We start from the raw sequence: 13,861 nt of genomic DNA, 5'->3' as shown, positions 1-13,861 counted from the left end.
AAAAAAATATAAATAATATTTGTTGTAAAAATGCAAGTTTTTAGGATGCTGTCATTTGACTTTTATGCAATTATTTTACATAAATATTATGATAAAACAAAAAAAAATTTTCTTGGACGTAATAGTTGGATATCGATTTTCATGGGCGCCGGCAGGCAAGGGTAAGGGAGCGCAGTTGCCCCCTCCATCACTGGAAAAGCAAAATAACAAATTTTAATATTCACAAAATTTCTTTTAACTGTTAAAAGACTTAATTTTGAAATCTCAACAATTTAACTCATTTATAGTTTACTCACCGTAATGTAAATGACGAGTTTGCACAATGCCTGTAAGTGTTAAAACTCAAACATCTAAAAATCCAGTGTACACCACTGCAGTGAGAAGAAATCCAAACAAGAAAATTGTATGTCAGCTTGATGATTCTATAAAACGCGTTGTTGAAGCAAACAGACAGAAGCACTTTTCTATTCTTTCAACAATTTTGTTGTGTAGAACAAATGATTTGGCTCTGCGAGGGAAAGAAGGAAGTAAAGGAAATATGCATCAGCTATTAAACTTTCGAATTGAGGCTAGTGATAAGATTATAAAAAATCACCTTAATACTGCTGCAAAGAATGCAAAAACATCATGCATCACATTAAACCGAAAAAGAATTGATCAAAATTTCTGAACAGATTCTGGTAAATGATACTTTGTCAGCTGCAAATAACTTCATTGGATACTCAGTATTAGCTGATGAAACAGCCAATATTTCAGAGACAGAACAATTATCCATTGGAATACGCTTTGTCAACCCAAAAAAAAACAAATAATTTGGGAAGAATTCCTTGGATTTGTTCCACTGAACGACATGTCTGCAGCTTCAATTTCCGACGCCATATTAATCAAGTGTTTATCATTAGGTTTCAATTTAGATCGTCTGTTAGGTCAGGGATACGATGGTTGCTCAACCATGGCAGGAAAGGATAACGGCGTCTAATCAAGAATCAGAAAAAAATATCCAAAGGCGGCTTTTGTTCATTGCTCATCACATAGACTGAACTTGCTTGTAAATAGTCTGAGTGCACTTCCGTAAATTCGCAATACAATAGGTATTATCAAGTCAACTATTGCGTTTTCCGTGAAAGTCCTAAGAGAAGGTCAATGATACCCAACGTTCCTCTTCTCTGCGAGACTCGATGGACTGCAAAGTATAAGAGTGTACGAATAAGAGTATAAAAGTATAAGAGCATACGAGTGTTTTGTGATAATTTTGACCAAATATTTACCCAGTTGGATGTGTTATCTAACGAAGAAAACGGAAACACACGTCAATCGGCACATCAGTTGTTGTTAGCATCCAGCTCAACAACTTTTTTATTTGGACTAATTATCATTTCATTTTACTCAACTCTCCTGGAATCCTGTACAGAAGCACTTCAAGCCATTCAACTAGAACTTCCACACGTACAGAGGCACATTCACGAATTGCTCTTGGTTATAAATCTACACCGTAACATATGCGTTTCAGTGCAGATATCTACAAGAGAGTGATCCAGTTGTCTGGAAAGTTAAACATTCAACTAACACCACCAAGGCAATGCACAGTGGGCTAGGTGGTGGACAAAACCTAAAAAATAAATAATTATTATATTCAAAAGCATATATTAAAACATATTTGTAATACTCTAATTTAAAGTTTTGAAAATTGTTTTGAGTATAATAGTATCTTTTAAAATCACAAAAATTAGTTGCGGTTTCATGTATAATAAAAAACTTTTTTTTTTAAAAAAAGCGCGAATTTTTTTTTTTTTATACATAGCTATAATAAACAGTAACTTTTAAAGTTTATAAGCTTACGGAATTAGTTTATATATTTAAAATATTTAACAGTAAAGCTTTTCGAAAAAAATCTAAAGTAAAGATCAGTCTTTATAATACACTTTTAATCTGGCTTTAAAATAACGAGGTGAACTTTTAACATTTATTACTTTTATTTTGTACAAAAAGTGTCATATAATTTAGGGAGCCTACGAGAACCTATAATAAATATTTGATCTAGTAAATGTAATATGTATAGAACCAATTTGAATTAAATATATTGCCCCTAACTTCCTCTTTTGGGTTTCTTTAACATTTTAAAACAATGACTCGTAACTTTTGTCATTTGCTTGAAATCAACTTTTATTTCTTGTAAACAAAAATTCATGTTATTTTGTTTGTTATTTAATTCAATACAAATTGCACTGTTTACTTAACAATTTTTTTATTTTTTGTTTAGTAATAAAATAAAAATTGGTGACATTTACTTTTACAACAAAATAAACTAGATCCTAGTGATATACCATTCTTTTCATTGAAACTAACTGTTCTAATTTCTGCAGATATTAAACTAGAGGATTCTGAGTGAAAAACTTTATAAAATTATATTGTAAAAAGTTAATAGCTACAAACAATGATAATACTCATTTTGAGAGAAGTAATGAAAATTGGCTAGCTCAAGATTTTCAATACACCTACGGTACATTAAATGCTACATCATCAGTTAATGAAGTTGGGAAACCATGTGGCTTTTTTGAAAAGCTTGTAACAGAACAAAAAGAATAAGCCTAAGAATGTTAGTAATATTTTATTTAGCCATAAATTACTTCATGCAATAAAACTAAAACTAAGAAGTGAGTTTGAGTACGAAACTGGCACAAAAATTTCTGAAATTTGAAATAAAAATCCCATTAAACCTGCTTAGATATATTCAACTGATGAAACTTTATCATTAACTATTAATGGTGATATATCAAAATTAACATACCAGCTTCTAAGAAATGGTGCTGAAAAAAAAGCCTGCCACATATCCTTTATATAATGGTATAAGATCTTCAAAAGCTAAATGCTATCCCAAGAACATTCAAATAGATGTCTAGTCAGTACAAATATCGCTAAAAGATCATCTAAAACACACTCTTAAAAAGCTATGTGATATTCAAACTATTGCTAATCACAATGCTAAGGAATTAACTAAACTAACGTTTATATGCAAGGCTAGTTTTAATGGTGCTACAGGATATAGTGTTTACAAACAGGTAAGTTAAAATGAAAGTAGTGACGTATGAAGATAGCCTGTTGATTATTTGTATAGTACCTTTGAAACTCAGTAGACTTTATAATAATAAAAACGTTGTAATATCACCACGAGTTCACCACGAATCTGCGGCCAATATATTAAAAATCAAAGCAATACATAATTATATATAGAGATGATAAATAATCTATTCTAAACTTCGTGAACATGTAATAATATCAATCATAGAGTTTGAAATCTATTTACTTATTTATATTTTTTTATTTATTCCTATATATTTATTTATATATTTCAAATCGATAATATAATAATATCGATAATAGAGTTTAATCTGGTGATAAATCTAAATAAATTTTCATTTTTTCCGAAGTAAGTGCGCATTTTTATTTTTAAGTTTGTTGCATCAATTTTTATTTTAAGTTTATTTCACCAGAAGAGTTTGTTATTCAGTTCCACGATTTTAAGAAGTTATATGATTTGAAATTAAAAAAATTTAAATCCGCGTTTTTAAAGTTTGTTAAGTAATTTTTAGTATTGGCAACTATCTAACTAAAATTTATAATAAAAGTTAATATATCTTAATAAAAAGTGATTCTTTGGACATATAAAGGATTTTAGTAAAAAAATAAAAGATCAAAATAATTTTGTCCACCATATGTCTAATATCCGGCCCACTGTGCAATGTTCAAGGCAGTTATACCGAAACAGTTATGGAGCAACGGATACAAATGTCGAGGAATACTTTCGCCAGGCTATGTATATCTCTTATCTCAATTCATTAATCGATTCGTTTTAAACGCTGTTCTCAGAAGATAGCATTGCTCAATTTAACCTCTGGTTACTTCATCCTGCAAAGATGAAAACTTTAACGCTTATTTTTTGTAAGGGGTTGTCCATAAAGTACGTACGGTTTTTTTGCGTTTACCCCCCTCCCAATCTCCCTCCCCATCCCCTTCCTCATCCTCCCGCATTTTGCAATACACTTTTTTGCGTACCCTCCACCTCCCTAAGAGTACCTACGCTTTTAACTTATTTATCTAACATTTTATTATGTTTTTTAATTTAGTGTCTCCTTACTTTTACAATTGACCCAATGCCCATCTCATAGACGGTATTTGCAGACCCCTTCTTCTCCTCCGAGCGTAGTACTTTATGGACGATCCCTAACTGGAATTTTTGTATGTACCTTGGGTAATGACCTTGGTCAACCCGTCCCAAATAACTAACAGTGCCCATATTTCAAACGTGGAACAGAGATTAAACACAAAAATTGGTTTAATTAAATAAGCATCCAACAGTATTAAAAATCAATTGAAACAAAATTATTTTTAAACTTACTTGACTTGATTTGACTTCAATTTTTATTATTTCAAGATCTATTCATTTTTGCAAAGCAACCATATGCACATACTAATCAATTTTTTATATTCAACAACCTTTGAAAGATATTGAATATTAAAGATGCGCATTCGCAAGATACGCTCGTAAGATTCCAACTAGCATTACGAGCATTAAAAAAAAAAGTAGTTTTAAAATAAAATTAGTTATTGTTTTTTGTTAAAATCAGCTAGGTTTATTATAAACTTAGCTGTATTAACAATGTTGATTTTAAACAATGTTAAATATAATGCATAGCTATATTCTTATGTCTAATGGATGTAACCTATCTAAGTTTAGAGTTTAAGTGAAAATGGGCCGAGCTGAAGCTGAAATCTTTGTTAAAGAACAAATTGAATCAAATTTCATATTCGTTTTTTCAATGACATTTTGTCCATATTGTACAATGGCAAAGAAAGCGCTTGATGCTGTCAATGCTACTTACACAGTCTTAGAGATAGAAGACAGAGTTGATTGTGAGGATATACAAGATGTGCTGGAGGATATGACTGGAGCTCGTACTGTAAGTATAAATTTCTTTCATACCAATCAAATAAAGTATAAACGCATATTATTTTTTTTTGATTTAATTTCTGTTAAATAAAAAATTTATGTAAAAATGAACCGAATTAAATGACTTAAAATAAAAACAAATTTAATTAAAATGTAAAAAGGTAAATCTTCAGTACATACATCAACTATCTTATAGCCTGCTGCCACAAGGAAGTGCTGCTACATCGACTATAGGTTTGGCATGGAGCAACAATCTTTTTTCTTTCCTTATTGAAATTATGAAAGAAAAAAATGCTGCCCCATGCCAAACCCTAAGTCAATTTTAGCGGCAGCAGTCTCTCTCTCTCTCTCTCTCTCTCTCTCTCTCTCTCTCTCTCTCTCTCTCTCTCTCTCTCTCTCTCTCTCTCTCTCTATATATATATATATATATATATATATATATATATATATATATATATATATATATATATATATATATATATATATATATATATATATATATATATATATATATATATATATATATATATATATATATAGCTGATGTATGTACTGAAACCAATAAGTACTTTTTTATGTTTAAACAGTCTCCACTGACAAGAACACAGTAAGCAAAAAAATATAATTATTTTACATCGCTTAACTGTAGTTTTACCGAAAATCTAATATATTGTTGCAATTGTATTAAGCTTTTTTTTCAAGTTGTATATTAAAAAACTGGGAAATTTAATTGGAATTTTTAAAACAAGACTGTTTTTAAGCTATTACTTTGTGTAGAAGGCATTGCCCTATAACAAACAATCAGAAAATTTTCGTAAGTTGTTTCTCTAAAAAGTTGTTTAAACACAACCTTGATTACATTGTTAAATTCTTAAAAAAAATTAAATGACAAATTTTGTAACAATTATTAACTCTTGTAACACATTGTGCCAAAAAAAATTAATAAAAGCAGGTGTTTGTTAAACTTGAGAATTCACATTACCAAATCAAAATCAAGCATTTAAAATTTGTTATTTCATTTAAATAAATCTCAAATAAATGTTTAAACCTTATTTAATCTTTTTATTACTACTAAGTAATTCACAATAAAATATTTAAACTATCCTTATAACATTTTAAAGTTACATTAAATTATGTATTGTAACTTAAGCGAGATTCATTATTTTACATGCAAAATATCCGGTTTTTTTACATAACTAAGACGTAACATATGTAACAGTACATAACATTGTTATATTATGTGCAAAACGTCTGTTATTTTATGTAACCGAGGCATAGCAGTTTATATAACAATACATGTTGTAACGTAATGCTACGTGCAAAATATCCATTTAAAAAAAATCTAGATATGAGACAAAAGTAAAATACATCAACTATAAATTTTTTTTAACGATACTTCGCATCTCAATGGGTTACACTATAAAAAAAAAAAAAGTAATGAAGCATAAAAAATTTATTCTATAATATTTCAATTACATCTTGAGTCTTGAATGTTTTACATTACATTACTTCTTGATTGGTTATACTATTAAAGGTAATAAATCAAATAATTAGCTAATTATTTTTTAATAATAATTTTTGTATAATAAATAATGTTAATAATAATTATAATTTATTAATAATTAGCTAATTATTTGCTTTATTACTTTTAAAAGTGTAACCAATCAAGGCATAATGCAATATTAAATGTATAAGACCTAAGACATAATTGAAGTATATTAAAATAGGTTTTTTTATGTTGCATTATGTCTCAATTTTTTCAACTTTTTAAAGTGTAACCAATTGAGGCGTAATATAACGTAAAAAAAATTTGTATTTGAGACATTTTATTAACATATCATATCTAGATTTTTTTACGTTACGTTAAGTTTTTTTATGTTAAAAAAAACTCATTTCTCAATTGATATCCAAATAAATTACAAATTAGCAAAATAAAATTGATATCCAACTTTACATTCAAGAGATTTTAATGTTGCAAATTAGAACTTTTTTTTTTCTTGATAAAGTAACCAATTAAGACAAAGCTGTTTTACAATAAAATAAAAGGTGGTAATTAGCAATATGAAAATGATAAACAAAATATTTATTGCGTTATCAAGTTTATTTACTTTATATTTATATAAGAATTTGAGAATGTAACCTAGTTACCAATTGTAACCAATTAAGACATAACATAACTTTAAAATATTATGGGGGTATTGTTTGTTTAAACACAAGGTAATTTAAAGATAAATTTAAAAAAAGTAATGGGAAAAGAAAAAGAAATTGCTAAAGATCCAAAAAATTTGTGTGGTAATTTAAAAATCAACCAATAAAAAGTTATACTAAAGCTATTTGCATGTTGCATGAAACATTAAAATTAATTTTTGTTTAACTTTGAGGAATTATTTTAAAATTTAAGGGTGGAATGCAAGAAGCGAACTTAAGTCAAGTTTGACTTGAACTTTACATTGTAACCAATAGCGGCAGAGTATGGGTTTTCCCCTCAAAAAATACTCTGCCGCTATTGGTCATAATGTAAAGTTCAAGTCGAACTTGACTCAAGTTCACTTCTTGCCTTCCACCCTAAATCTTTTAAATTAGAAATTAAATAATTGATAATAAAAATAAAAATATTTTTTAAAATAAGTTATTAGAGTTTTTTTTTTTTTTTAATAACTATAAAAGGTTTAAATTAGTTTTATCAGATATGCGGACTCTAGCTTTGTCTCTATTTTTTCCTGGTCTCTGGTGTCCAGATGCTCTAAACATGTTGGTTGGCCTATGATCTGCAAAAAGAAAAAAATTTGTGAGATGTAATGACTTGATGTTTTTAAACCCCGAATCCTTGCTGCCGTTATACCTTAGGGCTCTGGGTCCAAAAATTGCTTCTTCCTCTATAATAAAAGTCTTAATTTTTTTTCACATTAGTGGTCCATTAGCTTTTATTTTACTATATTTTTAGAGCTCCTGGATACCAAAAATTTGTGACTTCAAATCTGGAGTCTATTTTGGGACTGCATCCCTGGTTTTTATATATTTTTAAACTCCTCCGTCTTTACTTTTGTATACATTAAAGAGTTATGTGCATTTAAAATATTGAATAAGATTTAAATAAGATATAAAAGTTTTTATAGCTTATTTAAATCTTATTTTGCAATTTCTTTCATTTAAATTACCGCCAAACTTATTTAGACTGTTTGATTAGTGATTGTTTTTAAGTATTACATTGTACTTTATCATGGTTTATTTTTCTAGTTTTATCTGATGATTTATAAAATGAATTAAAATGTAAAGTTTAAATTATAATTTTTAATAATAATAAAAATAACAGTAATAATATGGTTTTATAATGAGATTTTATATCATAATTCAAGATCTATACAAATATTTTTTATTGAATAATAGCTTTTGATTTTAGTGATAAAAACAGAGTTTAGGGTTTTTAAAAGCCTAAAATTTATAGACTTTAATCATTTCCAGACATTGCAATTCACAATCACTTAATTCGAGTTCTGCCTAAGAACATTATATCCGCATAATAAGCCTTTTTCTGGTAAATAATCTTTCAAACTCATGTTGACTGTTTCACCATTAGATTGAGAATGGTATGGTGGGGTCTTATATGATAAGCAATATATTTTTTTCAGCCGCTGTTATAAAGTAATATGAAATTCTGTGGCATTATCTAATACTTCTGGAAAAATTCTGAAATTTAATTTTTAGAAAAGATATTTTGTAGTACTGTCTCAATTGTGGCCATCCAGAAAAAGATTCTACTAGAATCAGAAATAGTTTAACACCCTGTTAAATATAGGCAGGATCCAAATGCACTCTGAACCAAAGTTTTTACTAGGTCATGTCCTCTTTTTCCTCACCTTCATTTCTGCACTTTTTTCACAGTTTTTTACATATTCTTCAACTTAGTGACAGTTGCCTGGCCACTATGCTTCCAATTTTAATCTGCTTTCATTTTGCATTATTCCACAATGTATTTTATCATGGACTGATTTGATGAATTTCTTTCTGATTGTTTTAGGAGGTACAATAAGATCACCATTACATATAATTCCTTTTTTAATACTCAATTTATCCCTGTTAGATTTATAAGGTCTTTTGTCACAGAGCATAGTAATAGTAACATAGATGCTGTAGCGAGTTAAATCACAAAACACATATGGTTATATATGCGTTATGACAGCCTGCACTACTCTTTATTTTATTTATAATAATTTACAATTTGTTAAAAACCAAAATTACATATAAACAAAATATGAGTTAAATAGGTTTCACAAAATTGATAATAAAAATCTATCAAGTCTTGCTTTAAAGAGTTCAAAGACAGCGCATTTGCCACGTGAATTGGTAATGCATTCCATTTATTCATAATACGATTATAAAAAACGCTTGTCTAGATGAATGCTTGACATTTTCTTTTTCAATTCTTCAAGCATCTGCTCCAATTTTTGTTAATTCTGGTTTTAATATCTGTCAAAACTCTGTCATTGCTGTTTCTTTTTTAATCTGTTCGTATTTTACTAGAACCAATCATTTTGGAATGCTAAGTGTGCTATTTTATAAAACTTAAAAGTTAGGCATTCTTTTATCCATTAGTGTATCTCTGAGTGGAATAAAAACATTGTGCATAGTATGCATTGTTAATGAGTTTCTATTATAACTCATTCACAATGTATAGAATTCTTTATAAAACTTATTTTTTAATTTTTTATCTTATGTTGTATCTTATATATTTTACTTACATAGTTATCAATTTATGAGCTGTAATCTCATCATTAACTAGCTAAGCTAGTTCAAATATTTTGAACAATGAAGCACTATTAAAGCTGCGGTAATAATTTTAGATTTAGTCTAAATTTGACAGTTTGAGACATTCAGTGACTGTACCCAAACAAGTGAATTATAACCAAAACAAAACAAAAAAATTGTTTACTGCTTATAAGTTTTCCAAAATCTGAAATATTTATTAAGAAATGTTGAAAATTAAAATAAAAGTTGTTCTTTTATATTGATACTAGGCTAAAATAAATACTTTAACAAAAACATTGGTGGATGAGCTCTTGCTTAGATGGAGTGTTCTTATTTATATAAGTATACATTTAAGTATATTTATTTATAATATTATAAATTATAAGTATATCGTAATTACAAAAGAAATAGTTTCAGTCTGATAATTAAATTATTTTTTGAAATTGAAATTGATGCTGAAATTTATTTCTTAGGTTTGTTTCCTTTACTAGAATTCCCTAGTGAAGGAAAGATTTTAGTGTCAGAGATGAGTCCAACAAAGTTTCTCTAAGAATTTTTCGCTTAATACTAGTAATAAAATAATTTAGCTATTTATTTATATTATTTAATTTTTTTTTTTTTTTTCAAGAATAAATTTATTTAGCCTAAATGTTTTTTTTAATTTGTAAAATAAATTATTTCTTAAAACACTTCTTAATCATTTATTTTAAATTTGAGTTAAGCTTTAAATAATTTATTTAAAATTAAGGATTGGGTACAAATGCTGAGATACCACAAAATACAAAATGATATCGGTTGATTTATTGTAATTGTTAGTCAGTGTTATTGTAGTTATTATTATTATTGTAATAGTGTGTGTGTGTGTGTGTCTATATATACAGTCATGGACAAAAGTTTGCGACCACTGCGATTTTCGCATATTTTTTAATGTATTCTACTCTGAATTGCTTTTGGGCTACTTTAGTGCTACAATTTTGTACCAATTTGTGCTAATTGTCAATTAGAGTCTAAAATTGATGTTTACATGTTTATTTTCAGATATAACTGAAATATTTTGGAACATTTTATATTACGGAGACCTTATTTGAAGCAGTACTAGTTAAAATGGTACGCGGTAAAGAACTGACATCTGAAAAGCGAGCTCAGGTCGTTATTTTGTACAAAGAGAACATTTCTATAAGACAGATAGCCAAAAAGCTCGGTATTTCACATTCCACTGTTGTAGCTACTGTAAAGAGAAATCAAGAGGTGAAAAGTTTTAAATCCCGTTCACGCGCTAGGCGCCCGAAGGTTACAAGCAACCGTATGGATAATGTTATAATAAAGGCAGCAAAAAAATCACCAAGAGCATCCTCAAGTGCCATTAGAGGCAAACTGCCTGGATCACCATCCAAGAAATCAAACAGTCGGACAATATGCAGACAATTATTTGATGCAGGCTTGAAATCTTACCGACCAGCACGGAAGCTGAAGCTTTCACCGAAGAATATTCGCGATCGCATAGCGTTTTGTCAGAAGTACAGGCAGTGGACACCAGCCCAGTGGAAACAAGTGATGTTTTCAGATGAGACAACATTCACGCAATTCTACTCATTTTGTAGACATGTCAGAAGCCCACCAAATCAGAGGCATAATCCAAAGTACGTTATACCAACAGTCAAACAGGCTCCAAAAGTTATGGTTTAGGGAGCAGTCTCTGGTAACGGTCGTGCCGGCATTTGGATTATGCCTAAAAATACAACGATCAATGGTGCTGTTTACTAGAGTATACTGATGGATAAGCTGCCACCATTTGTACCAATACATGGCATCACTTATTTCCAGCATGATGGCGCACCTTGTCATGGTACCAAGGCTGTTAAGGACTGGCTGCGTTCTGAAAACATCCCGCTACTGGAACCTTGGCCAGGCAACAGTCCAGATCTCAATATTATTGAGAATGTTTGGACTGTAATGAAGCAGAAGATTGCTGCACATAGCCCAAGTTCTGAAGATGACCTCATCAACTGGATTAAACACATGTGGGTGCAGGAGATTATGTCGGACTATTGCAAGAAACTGTGTGAATCGATGCCAGGACGTATTGAAAATATTCTCAAAAATAAAGGATTTCATTGTAAATACTAAAATATGAATAGACATGCTGTTTAACCTGTATAGTGTAAATAAACATTCGAAATATATGTACTGATTTATAATTTACTACTTGTTTTTCTAAATTTTGGGTGTTTTTTGTAAAAAAATTGCAGTGGTCGCAAACTTTTGTCCATGACTGTATATATATATATATATATATATATATATATATATATATATATATATATATATATATATATATATATATATATATATATATATATATATATATATATATATATATATATATATATATATATATATATATATATATATATATATATATATATATATATATTATATATATATATATATATATATATATATATATATCTATGTATGTATGTATGTATGTATGTATGTATGTATGTATGTATGTAAATATATAGGCACACACATATATGTATTCACTTTTATTTTTCTAGGTTCCAAGAGTATTTATAAACCGCAAATTTATTGGTGGAGGGACTGATTTAAAAATGCTACATGAAAATGGAGAATTAGAGAAGCTTGTGAAATCAAGTTAAAATGTTGTATTAGTTTTAAAGTATTTTTAAATTATTACAAAATTGATACAATCTTAAAATAGTTTGTATTTATGCTTTTGCTTTTGTGCAAGCGAAAAAAAAAGTACATTAGGTGACAGGGCTGGCAAAATAGCTCGGGCCCCGCGGTATACCGGTAGTAACCTTTAGCAATAGTGTAGGGTAAGTTGAGCAATCAAGAAATGAATAAATATGCATGGTACAAAAAATGGGTGAATCATCAATACTAACTTTTTTCTAACAATTAGCGTGTGCATAATTTATAAACTTTTTATTTTATACACTTTAATGATGTAATTAAGAGAAAAGAAAAAATTAAATAGTAAGAAAGTGTCATAGAATATAAAGTTTATTTTATATTCTATGACATATTTAGATTTAAAAGCTATTTGTTTTAAAAATAAATGATGTACCGTTAAAATTTTTCCTTATCAAAATTGTTTCTTTGTGTTCGATAGTTCAGTTTTATTTTTTTCTAGATGACACATTAGTTAGGTTTTAAAGAGAACTGTAAGACTTCAGAAAAAACGGGTAATTTCAATCAAAAGTCCGATAAATTGATTAAATATCAATACTAAAGTGATGTCAGATTTAAAGATTTATATGCATCTAAGAAAAAAATAGCAAAACTTTTTTTTTTTTTACTTTTTTTGTCCAAAATAGAAAAAGTGCCCGTGTATCATACTCAACTGCTTTCCAACAGTCTTTGGTTGCGCATTGTGTTAACATTTTAAATCCCTAACTTTCATCCATTAGATGTTTTGTCATGAGATGCGTAGTTTTTGAGATATTTTAAAAGCCCAACTAGCCCCGCTCTACCAAGCTCAATCTAAGGCCAATTTACATTGATTTTTTATGTTTTTTAGTTTTGAAACGTAGTTTTTTGTTGAAATATTAAAAATTATTAAATGAGCTATATTTAGTAAATCTACTACTCAGGGTGAATTGGAAAATTTTCTGAAAATTATTAAATGTCCCCTCCGGTATATTAAGCAGGCGGCAGAACATTGTTCCTAATTAATTCAAATTTTTAATTCCTGTAGTTCACGGCGTTAATTTTTGTTCAAAAATCTCCCGATTGCCAGTTTGAGCGCGTTTTCACACTACAATTATAATTGTACTTCTGAATAAAAATTATTAAAAAACTAAAAATCTTTATATAAAATAATTTTTTAAACTTAAAATTAAATCTCCAAAAATAATTTAAAGAAATGATGGTATCTAAGTAATCTAATTAGTAAACAAAATAAAGGGAAAATTCTTCTTAAAAAATGCTGCTATGAAAATTTTTTTAAATTGTTTGTAGTTAAAGGTTCTTTTGATTTCGTTGCAGGAAAGTAAGTTGTCGAGTACAGCCTGCCAATACCTTAAAAACAAAAATAAAAAATTACTACTGTCCTATTAATTTATCATACATGCTCTACTTTCATTCGACTTATAAATTCTATTTCATAAATCTACACACACTGTAATTTGCATAGCTTGT

General features: G+C 28.4%; 1 protein-coding gene across 1 annotated transcript; it reads left to right on the top strand.

Moving 5' to 3' along the window:
* Nucleotides 1-4,706: 4,706 nt before the first annotated feature.
* On the top strand, nt 4,707-12,416 carry LOC101237907 (uncharacterized). Its single transcript, XM_065805919.1, has 2 exons — nt 4,707-4,958; nt 12,256-12,416. Exons 1-2 carry the CDS (start codon nt 4,749-4,751, stop codon nt 12,355-12,357), a joined length of 312 nt encoding a protein of 103 aa, XP_065661991.1. The 5' UTR covers nt 4,707-4,748; the 3' UTR covers nt 12,358-12,416.
* Nucleotides 12,417-13,861: the final 1,445 nt, after the last annotated feature.

This window comes from Hydra vulgaris, chromosome 09, assembly GCF_038396675.1.
Source record: "Hydra vulgaris chromosome 09, alternate assembly HydraT2T_AEP".
In the NCBI taxonomy this organism is placed as follows: Eukaryota; Metazoa; Cnidaria; class Hydrozoa; order Anthoathecata; family Hydridae; genus Hydra; species Hydra vulgaris.
This window is presented reverse-complemented; position numbering and strand designations above follow the sequence as displayed.

Bases quoted from the DNA above. Each gene is read 5' to 3' on its own strand.
- LOC101237907 (XM_065805919.1), top strand. From the start codon at position 4,749: ATGGGCCGAGCTGAAGCTGAAATCTTTGTTAAAGAACAAATTGAATCA. The intron at 4,959-12,255 runs GTAAGTATAAAT...TTATTTTTCTAG, and splicing joins ATATGACTGGAGCTCGTACT to GTTCCAAGAGTATTTATAAA.